Consider the following 17,588-nt stretch of genomic DNA (forward strand, 5'->3'; position numbering starts at 1 on the left):
GCGTCGCCCCCGCTGCCACCTGCTCCACCTCTGCCATTGAGCCCACTAGGCTGACGGCACGCTTTCCTAACACCCGTGCCTCGGACGTGTTGGCCTCGGCCTCGGGGTGGGCAGTTGCTGGCCCTAAGGCATCCTCTCCTCCTCCTCCTAGAAGCGCCAGGCTGCTTGCTGACACCTCGAGCGCTGTCTCCCCGATGTCAGGGAGATGGTCTAGGGGACCCTGCCCCATCTCGCTCTCGTCATCTCCGCCCAAAGAATCCTCCGATAGTGATGGCGATGGAGATGCCTCCACCAGGAGGCCATCCTGCCTCTGTTGCCGGCGACGCTTCTCCAGCTCCTCACGCTCAAGGATCTTCCTCTTGCGCTTTGCCTCCATGGCATCCTTCCGCCTCTTCTGCGCCTCGGCGTGCGCCCGGTTCACCGCCCGCCGCTCTGTGTCCTCGGGAACAGGCGGCGGGGAGGCTCGCACGTCCCTCATCTCCTGTGGGGACGGCAAACACAAATAAGGGACCAGAAAATGGTGAGGAACAAGGAGGCCTTGGGGGACGCAGCAACGTGTGACTTACCAGAGAGAGGTACCCTGTGATGGGCACATCGTGAATGGGGTCAGACCATCGATCTTCAACCACCCCTCCACCATCTCTCTCACCCGACAAAGAATCTCCTCATCGGAGAGGGCAGAGGTGGACATCGGATGCCCTCGATCGGCTCATCTGGTCTCATCTCGAACAGGCGCCGTCACTGAGCCATCAGCGGCAGCACCCTCCGATAGTGGAAGGCAGCCACGACCACAGCCGCTGTAAGGCTATAGTTCCATAGCCTCTCTAGGCCCTCTAGGAGTGGCTGTAGCTTTGGTTGATCCTCCTTTGGGACGTCATACCTCCACTTCTCTGGACAGCTCTCCACGATCCGCCCGGTGTAGGGGGGAAGTCCGCCGTCATCGTTGCAAAGGTAGAACCAGCTGGTGTACCAGCGACGATTGGTTGACGCAAGCTGGGCTAGGATGTAAAGGTGCTACCGATCTTGGCACACCTAGAGAGTGCAGCCGCTGGCCCTCATCGTCTTCCTCGTACCTGTCGTGCCCATCGGCTTGGTGGTATACCCCGCCCAGAAGAGGTGGAGCCATAGCTCCCAATGGGGGGCAATGCCCAAGTACCCCTCGTAGACGGCGACAAAGATGGCCGCCTGTGTGATGGAGTTGGGGTTGAAGTTGTGCAGCTCCACGCCATAGTAATGTGGGAGCGCCCGCATGAATCGGTTCACCGACAGGCCGAGACCACGCTCGTGGAAAGACATGAAGCTCACGACGTACCCGTCGCGTGGCCTTGGCTCCGGCTCGCCCGATGGAGCAATCCACTTCGGCCTATTGGGGTCGGTGACCGGGCAGAGAAGGTCGTCATTGACGAGCGACCGCAGCATCTCCACAGACACGTCGGATGGACCCCAAGGATCCGCTGGGAGGATGACAGGGCCGCCGGCCATTGTGCGATGGAGAATGCTGCTACGGTGGTAAACCTTGCTCTCTCTTTCTCTCTCTCCCTCGCCCTTCTCCATTCTTCTCCCCGATGCTCTCTGTTCCTAGCAACGGCTTGAGGGCGGCAAAGCCAAATACAGGCAAGGTAAGGAGGGGAGGGGTGAGGCTCGTTGTGTATTTATGTAGGAAGGGGGCGAAGCGGACAGGCGATGAAATTAGGGGAGTTTCCCTCAAATCTGATACAGTTAATCCAGATCCGATTTTATCGCCCACGTACTCACATTTTCCTTATTAATCGCGTGAATAGTTATGTCCCATCTACTGACACAGCGTCGCGTCCGACCGCAGCAGTGGCAGGTGCTGTTCCGCCTCCCCGAGAAAACCACCTCAAAAGGCGCACCTATCCCCCACCCGATTCCTTTTAGACGAAGGAACTAGGCACCGAGCCCGTTACGGTCTAGGGGTTCGAAGGCTGGGCCCCTGAGGGTTTTGACAGCTATCCCAGGGCAACAGAATCAGGGACGACTATGGGCGAGCCCGTACGTGGCCGAGGCCCAAGCAAGTGAAACGCTTGGGATGCCCTAAGTCATGTCTGAGACCAGCAGGGAGGTCTCCAAATGGGATCCCACCATAGGGAGACATCAAGCCCCCGGGACCCATTGAATGGCCCTAGGACCCACTAGAGAAGCCCTCTGGTACTTTTGGAGCGCATCTCTAGACCGCTAGCCGACCCCTATCGAATGGGACACGGGCCTCCACTCGGACTTACCCGATAATAGCTCACCGAAAGTGTCACCGCTCGTGCCCACCGATAGTAGCCTGGCATATTCCACCCCTCCTTCTGAACGAAAAGGATGCACGAGGGTCGCACAAAAAGCCAGGGGAACTCCTGATCGCCCTCTCTCTATGTAGAGGCTCAGGGGCTCTTCCTACAACCTTGCCGAGACCCAGCGACCCAGGCTCGCACGCGAGGGCTCGGCAAACAACCCCTCCTTTCGAACGAAAAGGATGCGCGAGGGTCGCACAAAAAGCCAGGGGAGCTCCTGACCGCCCGCTCGCTCCGTGCAGAGGCTAGGGGGCTCTTCCTGCAACCTTGCCGAGACCCAGCGACCTAGGCTTGCATGCGAGAGCTCGGCAAACAACCCCTCCTAAACGAAAAGGATGCGCAAGGGTCACACAAAAAGCCAGGGGAGCTCCTGACCGCCCTCTCGCTCCATGCAGAGGCTAGGGGGCTCTTCCTACAACCTTGCCGAGACCCAGTGACCCAGGCTCACACTCGAGGGCTCGACAAACAACCCCTCTGTCCGAACGAAAAGGACACGCAAGGGTCGCACAAAAAGCCAGGGGAACCCCTGATCGCCCTCTCGCTCCGTGCAGAGGCTCGGGGGCTCTTCCTGCACCCAGGACGAAGACAAGCGACCCAAGCTCGCACTCGGAGGCTCGAAAAAATAAGATAAAGGGCATCGAGCCCATTACGGTCCAAGGGTTTGAAGGCTGGGCCCCCGAGGGTTTCGACAACCGCCCTAGGGCAATAGAGTCAGGGACAACTATGGGCGAGCCCACACATAGCCGAGGCCTGAGCAAGCGATCTCTCGGGATGCCCTAAGTCGTGTCCGAGACCGACAGGGAGGTCTCCGAATGGGATCCCATCGTAGGGAGGCATCGAGCCATCGGGGCCCATCGAACGGCCCTGGGACCCACTAGAGAAGCCCTCTGGTACTTTTGGAGCACATCTCTAGACCGTTAGCCGACCCCTATCGAATGGGGCATGGGCCTCCACTCGGACTTACCCGATAACAGCTCACCGGAGGTGTCACTGCTCGCGCCCACCAAGGGTAGCATGGCATTCTCCACCCCTCCTCCCGAACGAAAAGGATGCGTGAGGGCCGCACAAAAAAGACAGGGAAACCCCTGATCGCCCTTTTGCTCCGAGCAGAGGCTCGGGGTCTCTTCCTGCAACCAAACCGAGGCTCAGTGACCCGAACTCGCACTCATAGGCTCGGTAAACGCAATAAAACCCCTCGCACGACGTAAGAAAAGCCCCTGAAGGACTCAATCCACTTCTCCAGGGCCTCGGGGGCTACACCCGGTGGGTGCGCTTGCGCGCACCCACCGAGGCCTCGAGTACAAAACACCATCCCGCCAGGAGCTGCCGTGAGCCGAGTCTTGTCAAAACCTCAGGGAGAGCGCTCACACTCTCCCTAAGGCTTGGGGGCTACTGTCGGGTACCATAAAAAGGGGTCCCCTAAGCAAAAATCGAAAAATTGCTTAAACCCCATCAAAATCAAAGCCAAGAGATAACTATTGGCTAACCCCCGACCTTCTCCGAGGCCACTGACTCTCCGCCTTGCTCGAGGCCTCGCACGAAAGGCCTCGGACGGCCTACCAAATCTCCGCCTCGCTCGAGGCCTTGCACGGAAGGCCTCGGATAGTCTACCGATTTTCCGCCTCGCTCGAGGCCTCGCACGAAAGGCCTCGGATGGGGAACCGATTCTCTATCTCGCCCGAGGCCCCGTGCGTAAAGCCTCGAATGAAATGCCGATTCTCTGTCTCGCTCGAGGCCGGCTCGACAATAACCCCGCCGCCTCTGCCTCGACCGATCTCCTCGACAGAGCGTCGCGCCCAGTTAATGCGACCAACCACTCCCGCGATATCAGCTGGACGATGGCTCGACACAGCAGAGCGACCGACGAGACGGGAAGTCGCATCAACACCATACCGTCCGGGACGGGACAGGGCAGGGGTTACCGGCCGCTGTGCTCGGTACTGTGCCCACGACCGACGCCCGCACTGCACTATGCTACCTAACCCCTGCTCCAGGAACAACGCGACGTGGGGAGTCAAGTCCGGGTCACTATAGCCTCGGAATCAGTGTACAGGACCAACTGCTCCCTCCAAGCCTCGGCAATCCACTTCAGGGTCTCGGCAACCTTGGGATTCGCGCCCGTCGAGCCCTCCACGATGGCTCGGCCTCGGCACCAACTGAGCCTCGGCTCTTTACGCGGTCAACATACAGCGACCGGCACGTCGCCCGCCAGGCCCTGCGTCGAGCTATCACTAGAACTCTCACATCGCACAGGATCGGATGTGACCGGCGCGTTGCTCCAGCACTTCAAGGGCAGGACCACTCCATCGACCATGCCACCATAGTGACAGGCTACAGGGCTCGGACATGCCGCCTCTGTTCGCACGACGCCACGTAGCTAACACATGTATCATCCCTGTCCCCCTTTCAACTATAAAAGGGAGAGACCGGGGCCGTTTCTAGAGGAGGGAGGACAGACTTACTCTCACGCTCGCACACACTCAGGCATAGACGAGTTCACGAGATAGACGAACACACGCTCGACACTCTGTAACGCGCACGCTTCCCCGCTGCCTGAGATCAACTTCTCAAGCAATCCACACCGCTTCACGCAGAGACCTGGGACTAGCTCCCTCTCTCGCCCTGCTTGTAACACCCTACTATGAGCATTTAGGTGTAAGGAATACAAGATCGATCTCTCAGACTGGACGTAGGGCACTCATTGCCCGAATCAGTATAAACCTTATGCCTCTTTGCATCATCATCTGGGATTAGGGACACCGACACACAGTAATAGTGAAATTCATAATATCATACAGCCTGCACAAAGTTTTTCAATTGGCATTGAACATTTGAACCCCAGGCTTCGTGGTCCAAAATTTTCTACCGGGACTGGGCAGCAGTTTGAAAACCGGTATTTGGTTAGGGTGACTGAAGTTTCAAGACGCTTTACCACATCAATACATGTGAAAATCGATTGGTGTGATTCGAAGCGTTTTTACTGTATCTATATAGTAAATCGTAATCATCTGAGAAGTGCTGTTCCAGAAATTCTCTCATTTGTCAAGATTAAATTTTGATAGATTATATATCACTCACCACTGGGGTATAATCCAACAACAAATGTCGGAGCTTGATCTACAATATCGTCTAATCAAATTATAAAAAAATAGAGGATCTACTGCACCCGTTTCAGTACCGTTTATTTTCTAGGATCATTAGTAGACAATTTTACCTTGATAGTTAATTAGAGCTAGTGAAGTTGTTCATATTATGATTGGAGCTTAATTACGGACATCATGTTTCTTACCCTAAATTAATCTTCACACCATACAAATCACATGAACTGTTTTTATTCACCTCAAGTCTAGTTGACTTTTGTTTGACCGAATAGAGAGGCAGAGAGCATCAATCGGGGAGAGAAGCCAAGCGAAGGGAGAGCGAGAGGCAGAACAACAGCTACTTCTATAACGAAGGAAGGGCGGGGGCGGGGAGGCGTCAGGCAGGCAGTTAGCAGCCATGAGCGGCGGCGGGCTGGAGGTGGAGGTTCACGTGGTGGGCGGCGCCCGGAGCTGCTTCGCCGCGCTCCCGCTCCACCTCATCCACGCCCTGGAGCGCACCTCCGCCACCGGCGACCTCCCGCCCGTCCTCGCGCTCGAACTTCGCGGCCCCGCCGGCGCGCGCTGGTCCCTCGCCTGGTCCGGCGCCGCGTCCCGATCCCGCGCCATCGAGGTGAGTGGACTGAACCACACCCGCTGTACCTTTTGTCACTCGGAGTCCCTGTGTGCGGGAGTTTCCAGAATCATTCGTCAATCGATGCTGCTGTCGGAAATTGGGAATTAAGCTTGTGACTTGCTCGATACAGCGATGAGCCGATGTCGCGTGGAGTGAATTTGGTAGTGGAGTGTCGACAGGGTGACGCTGTGGTCTTCACAGTTTGACGTGAGAATTTGGCCTTGCACGGGATCAAAACCCTCAAGCTCTTTCATATTTCCTTGTCGGTTTTGTATTGTTTTCGATATCTCTGCATGTGGAACTGTGACGACCGACCCTCTCTTGCTTGTCCTCAGTTTGGTTACCTCAAACACCCCCTCCTGTGGGTGTACATTATGCAGCAAAAGCACACCAGATATTTGCAATATTTTTATATCAATGGTCTGTCTTGCAGGTTGCACAAGAGTTGGCAGAATGCATCTCGCTGCCTGACGGAACAACAGCACAGTTTAGCGTAGCTCGCTCTCTGGCCAAAGCTGACTCGGTCAGTATTGAACCCTACAGCGAGGATGACTGGGAGATACTGGAGAGCCGTGCTGATTTGGCTGAAGAAACAATCTTGAAGCAGGTGTTCTTTGCTTTCTCTTTTTTCCTTCAATATGTCTGTTATTCTTGCGTAGTGTAGTAATTCCATCCTGCTACCTTTTTAATTTTTTTGGTACATAAATATATTTATTTATTTTTTGAAATCAGGTCGGCATCGTTTATGAGGGCATGAAATTCCCATTGTGGTTGGATGGACATAATATTGTGAAGTTCGTTGTCGTGTCATCTTTCCCTGAGAAGACAGTTGGTATATTTTTTTCTGCATTATTGTGCTAACTTATACAACTTGTGTTACAACTATTAGTTTATGTTCTTTTCAATATCCTTTTACATATAATACAGCTCAAAGGTGATATATTTGTTCATCTTTCTATATGAACATTAAGTTTGTGTGAATTCGTTTTGAAATTGGTTACTGACACTTGTTAAAAAGTAATTATGCTGTAATCATGGTAGAAAGCAACTGTTGTGTACCTCACCAAACACTATAACTCTTTACCTTCTGATTTAAGCTTCCAGAAGTCATTCCTGATTCACCTGTAAACAAATTTGTGCTATCCATATTCTTGTCCATTTTTCCCTTTACTTTGGAATTTGGCACTAGGTGATTATGGATCCCACAATATACAACAACAACAACAACAACAACAACATAGCCTTTCAGTCCCAAGAAAGTTAGGGTAGGCTAGAGTTGAAACCCACCAAGAGCCCCAAGTCACGGTTCAAGCACTTCAATAGCTGCTTTATGGATTCCACAATATCCTAAGACTAATTACCTATGGCACCTAACTTGGGGATACCCATCTACATCATAATTCATGCTGGGTGCCTAATGGAATTATGGTCTTTAAGGTTTATGTTAACTTCAGCCAAACATGTTATATGTAGTCTAACATATCTTACTAGTATGTAGCAGCTACATTTTCCAAACTTAGATATATATTTGAAAATTCCAGCTTAATTACATTTTTTTTGGCGACAAAATTGCATCCTATTCCTTCTAATAAAATGTTTCAGAATTTAAACTTTTTCTTCTTAATATAATGAAGCGCAGCTCTCCTGCGCTTTTGAGAAAAAAAATGTTTCAGAATTTGAAGTATCGGTATCAATTTTGATACATTCACGAGTATATATTGTCTGATGAGTATTACTGTAACTAATGTACACCTTATGAAGAAATGCTAAAGATTTTCTTTAAAAAAACTGTGGCATTGTATTAGTTGTTCCAACGTCCCTTCTATATAATAGCATGTAATGTTATTAATTTCATAGTAGATAATCTGTTCAATAATGTTCCTTTTTTAACTTGTTAAGTTTATCTATTGCTAAGGATCCACTGTATTTTTCTTTCTTTTAGTTCAACTTGTACCAGGCACTGAAGTTGCTGTTGCACCCAAAAAAAGAAAAGAGAAGCCTTCTCAGGATCTGCAAAAGCAAAGTGCACTGAAAGAACAAGTCAAAACAAAGGCACTTCTGCGTATTCAAGCAGCTGATAGAAAGTATGCACATACATTCAAATACAAAGGTGTTGAGATAGGTGTGGTTGTCAGCTATGCTGTGCTAATTCATCCTGATACAGCTGCAAGTATTTCGGTTGGCAATCTCCAATTAGTCACTGTTTCACCTAAATCGTCAAAGAAAGGACTAGCTCTAAAAGGCAAAGAAGTTGGACCAAAAAAGGGAATTTCAGTAACTAAAGAAAGGGCCCATGAAGCCATTGTTTATATCTTACTTTCAGACTCTGTTGCAAAAGGGCATGTTATGCTTCCCTACTCTATTCGTCACTTCATAAGTGCTGATGTACATTCATGTGAGTACGCAGGTCTTTCTTCCCTTCACCTTGAAACAGCTAACTTATATAGTCTCTGAATTCTTATATAGACTTTGAATTTTGATTGAGGAGAAAGCATTTCCCAGCAACTTTTTTGTCAGTGTACTGTTGAATCTTGTCTGCTGTTTACTGTACAATACTAAAGTGTGTTTACTGATCCTAGGGGTATATATTAAGACATATTCAGCCAACATCAAGGAGGATGCACCTCTAGTGACAATATCTCCTTTACAGTTCAAGATGCGTGTGAAAGATGCCCATGATAGCAGTAAATTAGTCAGTCCGGAAGCGGACACTTCGAGGATAACCAGGATTCCTTCAGAAAATGGTGATTTCTTCCAGAAAGCTCGTTACAGTGAAAGCGAAAATCTTCAAGGTGCAGATATTGAGAGCATTTCTGAATCAGTGTCAAAGCAGATTTTTTTTATTAAGCATTGGCTTATTGGACACCTTAAAGAAATGAGCTTGCATGCTAGCCGTACCGAGATGAATTCAATAGTTTTGCCAACCAATACTTTACTCCATTTAGAAGCGACAGATAGAGAAGGTACCAAAGGAGTTGAATTTTTATACCTACTAACGCTTACTTCTGAAAATTCTAGTTTCAACAATTCACAACTTAATGTTGAGACTGCTTGGAGTGTTCCAACCGGCAATTCCGATGATCTTGAACTGCATTTCGGGAAGTTGGAGCTGGATGAGCCTGTATCTTTTGATTCCCTAGTGGACAGTGGCTCCAGTGATGGTTTCAAGCTGACCCGATCTTCTTTAGGCTGGATGGAGAATGCAATGTCAGATGTGACAAAAAGTAATAATTTTTAACCAGATAGGCAAATAATTCCTTTCTGCATCTGTTTGTTTTTCTGGATGGTGCCTTTCTTACTGTTGACTGACTTTATTTTCTGGATCCTTTCCTTTCTGAAGGGTTATCTGTGCTCTTATCTGCAACTAGCCTAAGGTTATTTAACAGAATAAAGTTCCCCTTTCCTGGACATGTTCTTGTCTATGGACCTCGAGTAAGTAACATCCAGTTTCTTTTGTGAAACTTGTGATTATGAGGTGTTCTCTGTTTTCACGTGGGATATCATAATTTATAATGTTAAATTATACTTGACTGTAGGGTTTTCGTTTTGTTATTTACAATTTTTTTTGGCTTTATTCCTGTTTCAGGGTTCTGGCAAAACCGCTTTGACCAGGGCTTCTGCAAAATATTTTGAAGACCATAAAGATATCTTGGCACACATGTAAAACACTTTTTACAATCTTTCTGCGCATTTCTTATTCTGAAAGGAAGAACATTGCAATTTAATGATATCATCTATTTTTTGAAGAACAGAATATACGTAGATTGTTCCAAACTTGCACTTGGCAAGGCTAAGGAGACAATGCAAGAAATTGAAGACAGAATGTCCGAAGCACTGCTTCATTCACCTTCGATCATCATATTTGATGATCTGGACGGTGTAATTTCAGTCTCTTCACATCCTCAAGTGTCTCAGTCGTTCAGTTCTTCTGATTCTCTTGTGAGATATTTGTCTGACATTATGGATGAGTACAAGGTAAAGATATGTCATTACACTTTTCTTTATTCACATTGTTGAAATTTGTTAAGAATAAGTGTTGATTATGGTTGTTACAACTATTTTACCATGTTATCCTTTTCCCTGTGAGTAGTTATTTATTTATTTTTAATGGCATGACTGCTTTCTAGGATAAGATTCAAAATACATGCGGGTATGGACCTATCGCGTTTATGGCTTCAGTTCAATCACTTCAGAGTCTTCCTCAAGACTTAACCTCTTCTGGTTACTTCTTTTTCTAATTTTCTTTAAAGTGTGCTGGTTGAGTCAGTGACTTCAAGTATACTAATAAAAACACATTTTTACCCTGCAGGGAGATTTGATTTCCATATTGAGCTTCCTGCTCTTGCAGTCCCTGAGCGCAAAGCACTATTGCAACATCAAGTTGAGGAGCATGAGTTACTGTGTTCTGAGGAAGTTCTATCAGAGATAGCATCAAAATGTGAAGGTTATGATGCATATGACTTGGTAATTCTAACTCTTATCATACAATGGTCTTTATAACCAACTTAATCGTATTTTTTGTGATCATAATTATGGACCAATTCTTTCAACAAGCAAAAATAAGGAAAAAACGTGTTTCTTAGGTAGTTATGATTATGAACCAAAGTCACAAATATTCACAGTAGCAGACAAATATTCTTTTGCATGGATTGAGGTGAGAAAAAGGTATTCATCTTATATGTATGCTATTGTGTCGCAGGAAATTTTGGTTGATAGGGCTGTGCATGCTGCTGCTTATCGCTTTCTTCTGCCTTCTAATGCTTCTCACAAGTCTCTGAAACGAACTTTGCTGATGGAAGATTTCTCTAAAGCAATGCATGGCTTCCTTCCAGTCGCCATGCGTGATCTTAGGAAATATGCTCCTGATGATAAAGATGGTGGTTGGGAGGATGTTGGAGGGCTAAATGAAGCAGTAACTATGATTAAAGAGGTGCACATTTTCTTGCTTTCTTGTTTTAAGGGTGTTGGTTTCATCAACACTCTCATGGAAAAAAACTAAATATTTTTAGGCACCTTTTAAGGGTGTAGATGTTCCTACTTATATTTGTGTTCCTTCTTGTAGACTCTTGAACTGCCATCAAAATACCCAAATATCTTTACCAAGGCACCTGTGCGGTTGCGGTCAAACATTCTCTTGTATGGACCACCTGGATGTGGTAAAACTCACATTGTGAGAGCTGCAGCTGCTGCTTGTTCTTTGCGATTCATTTCAGTCAAGGGTCCAGAGCTATTGAATAAGTATATTGGTTCATCTGAGCAATCTGTAAGGAACTTTTCATTCCTTTGAGCATTACACAAACGTTTATGCCTTTTCCCTTTTTCTTATGCTAAAGATATTTGAAGCAACAACAACAACAACAAAGCCTTTAAGTCCCAAACAAGTTGGGGTAGGCTAGAGTTGAAACCCAACAGAAGCAATCAAGGTTCAGGCACGTGAATAGCTGTCTTCCAAGCACTCCTATCTAAGGCTAAGTCTTTGGGTATATTCCATCCTTTCAAGTCTCCTTTTATTGCCTCTACCCAAGTCAACTTCGGTCTTCCTCTGCCCCTCTTCACGTTACTATCCTGACTTAGGATTCCACTACGCACCGGTGCATCTGGAGGTCTCCGTTGCACATGTCCAAACCATCTCAAGCTAAAGATATTTGAAGATTTAGGATATTTCCTTGTATCTTTTTTACTCAACCCTGTTCTCCAGTTACGAGTACAGGTGTTGATCAGAATTACAGAAGACACTTAGATCATCTCGTTTGTAATGTTAGTAAACCAATTCCAGGTTCGCGACTTTTTTGCAAAGGCCGTTGCAGCAGCACCTTGCCTATTATTCTTTGATGAATTTGACTCCATTGCACCCCAACGAGGAACCCATAGTGCTGGAGTTTCTGATCGTGTAGTTAATCAGGTAAGCAACTGTCTCATACTCTCCTTGCTGCTATAATGATAAATTGTCTTATCTTAATTGTTATTTCCAGAAAACAAAAGAACAATCTAAGTGTGCATTTTTCGTTTGTATGCAGTTCTTGACGGAACTGGATGGTGTGGAAACCTTGACTGGAGTATTTGTATTTGCAGCTACGAGGTTAGCTGTGCAAAGCATGACAACTGTTATAGTTTCTGCAGTCCTAGTCTCGAGCTCTTTTATTCTGTACTTTTACAGAGAGATGAAAATGCCGTGAAGATATTTTTTGGGCTAATCTTAGGGAAATTGTGACTAAGTAGCTTGTTTATTTAATTATTTTGTGTTGCGTCTTTTGATGGGATTGCTTATTGTTTTGCACAGCAAGCCACAGCTAATTGATGCTGCGCTCTTGCGGCCTGGAAGGTTTGATCGTCTAGTCTTTTGTGATTTCCCTCGATGGGATGAACGTTTAGAAATTCTGAAGGTGCATTCTAGGACGGTGAGCCTTCTTTCTGGAAAATGGTTGCTGTTGCTTCTGTGACATTTTCCTGTGTTGACTGTCATGATTGAGAGATTTCACATCATAATATCTAATTTCACCAAAATTTCCAGGCATTATGTGCTTTCTTTGTTATCTTGCATCTTTAGAACAGTGCTACCTTTTGTCTTGCCCACTTTTCAGCCTCTCTTGATTGGGATCTCATTTGTAATCTTGTTCAATTTTGTGAATGGTTTTAAGCTGAGAAGGTTAATACATTATGCATATTGTGAATCCGTATGAATTCACGAGACTACGAGAGTGTTATTGTCATTGTCATTAATGTTGTCAATGCTTGCTTCTTTTCTAATGTCTTCAGGTTTCGCTGGCAAGTGATGCCAGTCTTGAAGATGTTGCTTCTCTAACTGAAGGATTTACTGGTGCTGATCTGGCTGCTATTCTAACGGATGCTGGATTAGCAGCAGTTCATGAACTTTTGGACAACCAGGAGAACGGTGTCCCAGAAAGAGAACCATGCATCAGCAAAGAACTTCTCATGTCTGTCACTAGGAAGGCTAGACCTTCCACACCAGCAGACGAGAAGAAGCGGTATGATAGAGAGTTTGGTGAATTCGTGTCATCCAGGAAGTCTATTTCGACAAAGGTGCACCTCATTCTCATTTTTAAATCCTCAAAAGTCAAACCATGATGTTTTCGTTGAAAAGTTCCAGTATCTGGTTAGTATTTTTTGCTACATGATGAGATTCATCGAATAATTACTGGAAGAATTCGGTGCAGGCAAGAGAGTCCAAAGGCAAAAAGGTCACACTAGCTTGAGCCTTTCCTTGGGCAATATTGATGTGCTGCAAAAATTGGACAGTAAGGCAGCACTCTTTATGGTCTCCATCAGTTCTCAGAAATTTGAATTTGCTGAGCATTTCGATGAACTACTTTTCATTATACATCAGACACTAATCTGGTTATTATTATCTGACCAGTGGCCCACATGAAGGCTGCTAACTGGTGTACTTATCAAGTCATGCCATGTGCACTCATTCGAAGAGAAGCAAAATGTACAAAGAAACCTTACAAAGGGTCACTTGTGTTAGTATACTTGGATGGGCCTGGGCCATTGGAGGGACCTGCAGGTGGTCGAAGGGGCTGCAATCAGGGTTTCATAGCACTTGTCACAAATTTTGTACGGTGGTGAATAGTAGGAATAGAAATTCGAAGAGAAAACACGGTAATCCTCGGCTGTTCTGTAATTAATGTTATGATGAACGATCCGCTTCTTAACGTGCAACAGTCGTCTTAGATAGATCATAGATGTGCTCGCCTGCTCGGTGGGGGCCTCTAGCCAGGGGATAAGCTAGGGTTTGCAAGGAGAGGGTGTTGATTTGGTTACGTGGGCAATGAGTGTGATTTGTGGTGATACTGGTGCCACTTAGCTTGCTGAATAAGCACCATTTGGTTTGTACGGCTGGGCTGCGTGCCCCTGAAACCTTTGGCTACATACCGAATAAGCACCATTTGTTTTTTTGGTGATACTGGAGCCACTTAGATCTGCCGAATATAGTTTATCATAGCACCCGTGGATTTGGCGGAATTTCCTTTTTCTGCCAGCTCATTTTTAAAAATAAATCATAACTTTTATATGAATGGGGATGAAGATAAAATTTATATGACAATTTTACAGAAAGAAGAGAACTATAACTTTGTAATTTATGACTTTTGTTTGAGGTCGTTTCAATACCTAAAAGATTGATACAATATTCAAATCTATATTTGTAGATCTAAACATTATATTTTATTTTGGTACCAAGATGGCTTTAAATGAAAATTATTATGTACTAAAGATTTATAGATTTCATCGTTAAATATAATTCTTACATAAATTTTATCTTCATGTCTAACTATGTAGAAAAGTTATTTTTTTGAAGATGTGCTATGTAAAGGTGTGAATAAATTGTCTCGATTTATCTACTAACTCCGTTCCAAATTATAATTTGTTTGACCTTTTTGGCCCCAAGTTTGATAACTCGTCTTATTGAAAAATTTGTGCAAAATATCACTTCTTTTGTTGTGGCTTGCTTTATTAACAAAATTTCTTCAAGAATGACTTAAATTTGATTATGTTTGCACAATTTTTTTGAATAAGACGAGCGGTCAAACATGGGATCAAAAAAGTCAAACGAATTATAATTTAGAACGGAGGGAGTACTAATTAGTGCAAAATATTTTAGAAAACTCATAACTTTTTCATGTAACCTCATATAGGGATAATGTTTATACAAATACTGTACACACCCAAGAGATCTATAATATTTTAGTTTACAACTTTTTTTTTGAAGTCATATCTGTATTAGATTAATTGATATAATGTTTAGAGCTAGCAGAAAAGAAGATTCCGCCAATTCAACCGGCAGTAACCAATATTTCGTTGGCTCAACCAGTATGTCTTTCCCACTGCTTCAATCTTCGACAGTAGTATAGTTTTATAGTTTTTTACTTTTGAGTGTTTTTATCAAAAAATATTTTTGCAAAAAACGAAATTTATAAAATAAAAATAAAAATCCCGGCGCTTGACATTTTTTTGAGATCAATCCCGGCGCTTAACAGTAAACACGCACTGCGCTCTCTTCTCCGTTAGTAGATGGTGGGCCGACTGGGCAGTAGATTTGGAGCCCAACGAAAATACATTGCCCGCGAACAGCCTGAATTGGTGGGCCAGCATTGTCATAGGACCATCCGTCCAAGGAGGGAGTCAGGCAGAGAGGGTGACTGGGTGAGGGACGCAGGCGAGCCGAGCCGAGCCGACCGCGACCGGCGTGGAGAGAGAAAGAGGACCAGCAGCCAAAGGGAGGGAGACCCCCTACCGGGAGAGATCAGCCAGGAAGAGGAGGGCGACGATGGCGTCCGGCTGGGGCATCAACGGAAACAAGGGCCGCTGCTACGACTTCTGGCTGGAGTTCAGCGAGTGCATGAGCCGCTGCCGCCAGCCCTCCGACTGCGGCCTCCTCCGCGAGGACTACCTCGAGTGCCTCCACCACTCCAAGGAGGTGAGCTATCAACCCCCGTCTGCTCGCCCGCCCGCCCGTCGGGACCCTAGCCTCAGATCCCCACCAATCTCCCCTCGTCTTAGCCGTGTGTGTTCGGCTGCCTAGATCTGCCGCGCTCTTGGCTTCCCTTCTTTGCCATGCGTCAATTTTCGGTCTCCGGCCGCTGTTGTCATCGTCTCGGTCACTGGTAGTATGGAGGAATGGATGCGGTGTTTTCCTCCAAATTTTTTAGCGGAATTTGGTGACGAACTGATGATAATCCGTTTTGGAGGGTTTAGTTCATGCCCGTTGTAGCGACTATGGTACTGCATTTGTGATCCATGGAAGTAGTCAGGCCTTTGGATTGATCAGGACAAGTTTGGGTGATGGTTTTATGCTAGCAGCTCTTGTGTCATAGTCTCATTGATACAACAACAACAACAACAACAACAACAAAGACTTTTAGTCCCAAGCAAGTTGGGGGATAAAATTAAATAAATTGTATAAAAGTTCTGATAGGAAGACTCTGCATTACTATTTACTGTAGTTTCCACAAGTGACATTGTCCTGGTTCAGGTATCTAAGTGGATTACTTAGAGTCCTTTCTCTATGTTCATGCACTGGTAATTATGGTCGTTTCAGCCTCTTGCTTCAGCTGATTGGATAGCTAGATAATTCCCAAACCTTCGGTTCGAGAATGTGACTAGGATATGAAAAGGTTCAGATGTAGAAATCACAAATCATATGTATTCTCCCTCCGTTCCAAATTGTTAAGTCATTTTTTGCTTTTCAGAGTCTAGGCATAGCGTGTATATAGGTCCATAGCAAAATCTGTGTACCTAGAAAAGTCAAAATGACTTACAATTTGGAACTGAGGGAATACTTATTTCTCAACACGTCCAATGGCATCCTGCTGTCATGTTACTTTTTTCCTGTTTTGGTTTAAAAGGATAGACCCCTGAAGCCCTGATTTCACAGACCAAAAGAAGCCATTGAAATATGTAACGCTTGTATGAACTCTATATTTCTTGTTTATATTGTGTTGGGTTTAAATAGTCATGAGGAGCTTTCCATCTTGTCATTGATATTAAATGAACCGATGGGAGAATATTGACTCAGGCTTTGTGATTCTTCTGCAGTTCCAGCGCAGGAACAGGATCTACAAGGAAGAGCAACGTCAGATTAGAGCTGCTGCTCGCAAGGCCAAGGAGGAAGCTGAGGGTGCCCATGCTGTCGCAGCACACCATTAGTCTCCCTGTCTATTTTCTCTGTGTGGTGTTGTTTTCTGTTAACTCATCTTTGGTTCGGCTGTGATGCTAAGGCCAAGGCAATAATCTCCAGCTGTTGGACTACACAGATTTTTTTTTTTTTTTGCCACGACTTCAATATCAAGACTTTAAGTAAATAGTCATGGTCATGAAGTTCCTTCTTGTTTTCGATACTGCACGTGAACAGGGATGTCCGATGTGTTGTGTCTTGACTTTCCTTGTAGTATTGGAAGAGGAGCATTTTGTGCTTCTGCTGGCTGTTTTGCACACCCAACCGATGACTTTTCTAGTCACCTCGTTTAGTGGTAGGAATTTGGATTTTGGGATTACTGTAGCACATTCGTTTTTATTTGGTAAATAGTATTCAAACATGGACTAATTAGGCTCAAAATGTTCGTCTCGCAATTTCCCACCAAACTATGTAATTAGTTTTTCTTTTCGTCTACATTTAATGCTCTATGCACGGGCCGCAAACATTCGATGTGACAGGTACTGTAGCAACTTTTTGGAAGTTGGGGTGGAACTAAACAAGGGCTGAGATGTCAGGTTGGAAGTTGGGGTGGAACTAAACAAGGGCTGAGATGTCATTTCATGGTTATCAAGAAATGTGTTGTGGTTTCGAAAGAATGATGTCATATAAAATAGAGTTAAATGTACCGTAGATCTATTAACTTTTGGTGGTTAGTCATCTAGGTCCATTAACTTTCAAACTGTATCTTTTGGTCCATTAATTTTTGATGGTGTGTCATATAGGTCCATTAATTTTCAAACTGTATTTTTTTATTCATTAACTTTTGGTGGTGTGTCATCCAGGTCCATCAACTTTCAAATTATATTTTTGGGTTCCTAAACTTTTTAACTGGTTCACCGCAGGTTCATACCCCTTCGTTT

General features: G+C 45.6%; 2 protein-coding genes across 2 annotated transcripts; both read left to right on the top strand.

Moving 5' to 3' along the window:
• Window positions 1–5,686: 5,686 nt before the first annotated feature.
• On the top strand, window positions 5,687–13,902 carry LOC136473026 (peroxisomal ATPase PEX1-like). The gene is made up of 18 exons (XM_066470726.1): window positions 5,687–6,011; window positions 6,448–6,621; window positions 6,747–6,846; window positions 7,957–8,409; window positions 8,594–9,238; window positions 9,355–9,446; window positions 9,601–9,674; window positions 9,767–9,989; window positions 10,142–10,235; window positions 10,324–10,478; window positions 10,714–10,944; window positions 11,077–11,277; window positions 11,791–11,916; window positions 12,032–12,093; window positions 12,295–12,412; window positions 12,771–13,055; window positions 13,190–13,270; window positions 13,390–13,902. The coding sequence occupies exons 1-17, from the start codon at window positions 5,799–5,801 to the stop codon at window positions 13,226–13,228; spliced, it is 3,285 nt and encodes a 1,094-aa protein (XP_066326823.1). The 5' UTR covers window positions 5,687–5,798; the 3' UTR covers window positions 13,229–13,270; window positions 13,390–13,902.
• Window positions 13,903–15,172: 1,270 nt separating this feature from the next.
• LOC136473027 (NADH dehydrogenase [ubiquinone] iron-sulfur protein 5-B-like) lies at window positions 15,173–16,946 on the top strand. Its single transcript, XM_066470727.1, has 2 exons — window positions 15,173–15,450; window positions 16,569–16,946. Exons 1-2 carry the CDS (start codon window positions 15,301–15,303, stop codon window positions 16,677–16,679), a joined length of 261 nt encoding a protein of 86 aa, XP_066326824.1. The 5' UTR covers window positions 15,173–15,300; the 3' UTR covers window positions 16,680–16,946.
• Window positions 16,947–17,588: the final 642 nt, after the last annotated feature.

The sequence above is a fragment of the Miscanthus floridulus genome, chromosome 8 (genome assembly GCF_019320115.1).
Source record: "Miscanthus floridulus cultivar M001 chromosome 8, ASM1932011v1, whole genome shotgun sequence".
Taxonomy (NCBI): Eukaryota; Viridiplantae; Streptophyta; class Magnoliopsida; order Poales; family Poaceae; genus Miscanthus; species Miscanthus floridulus.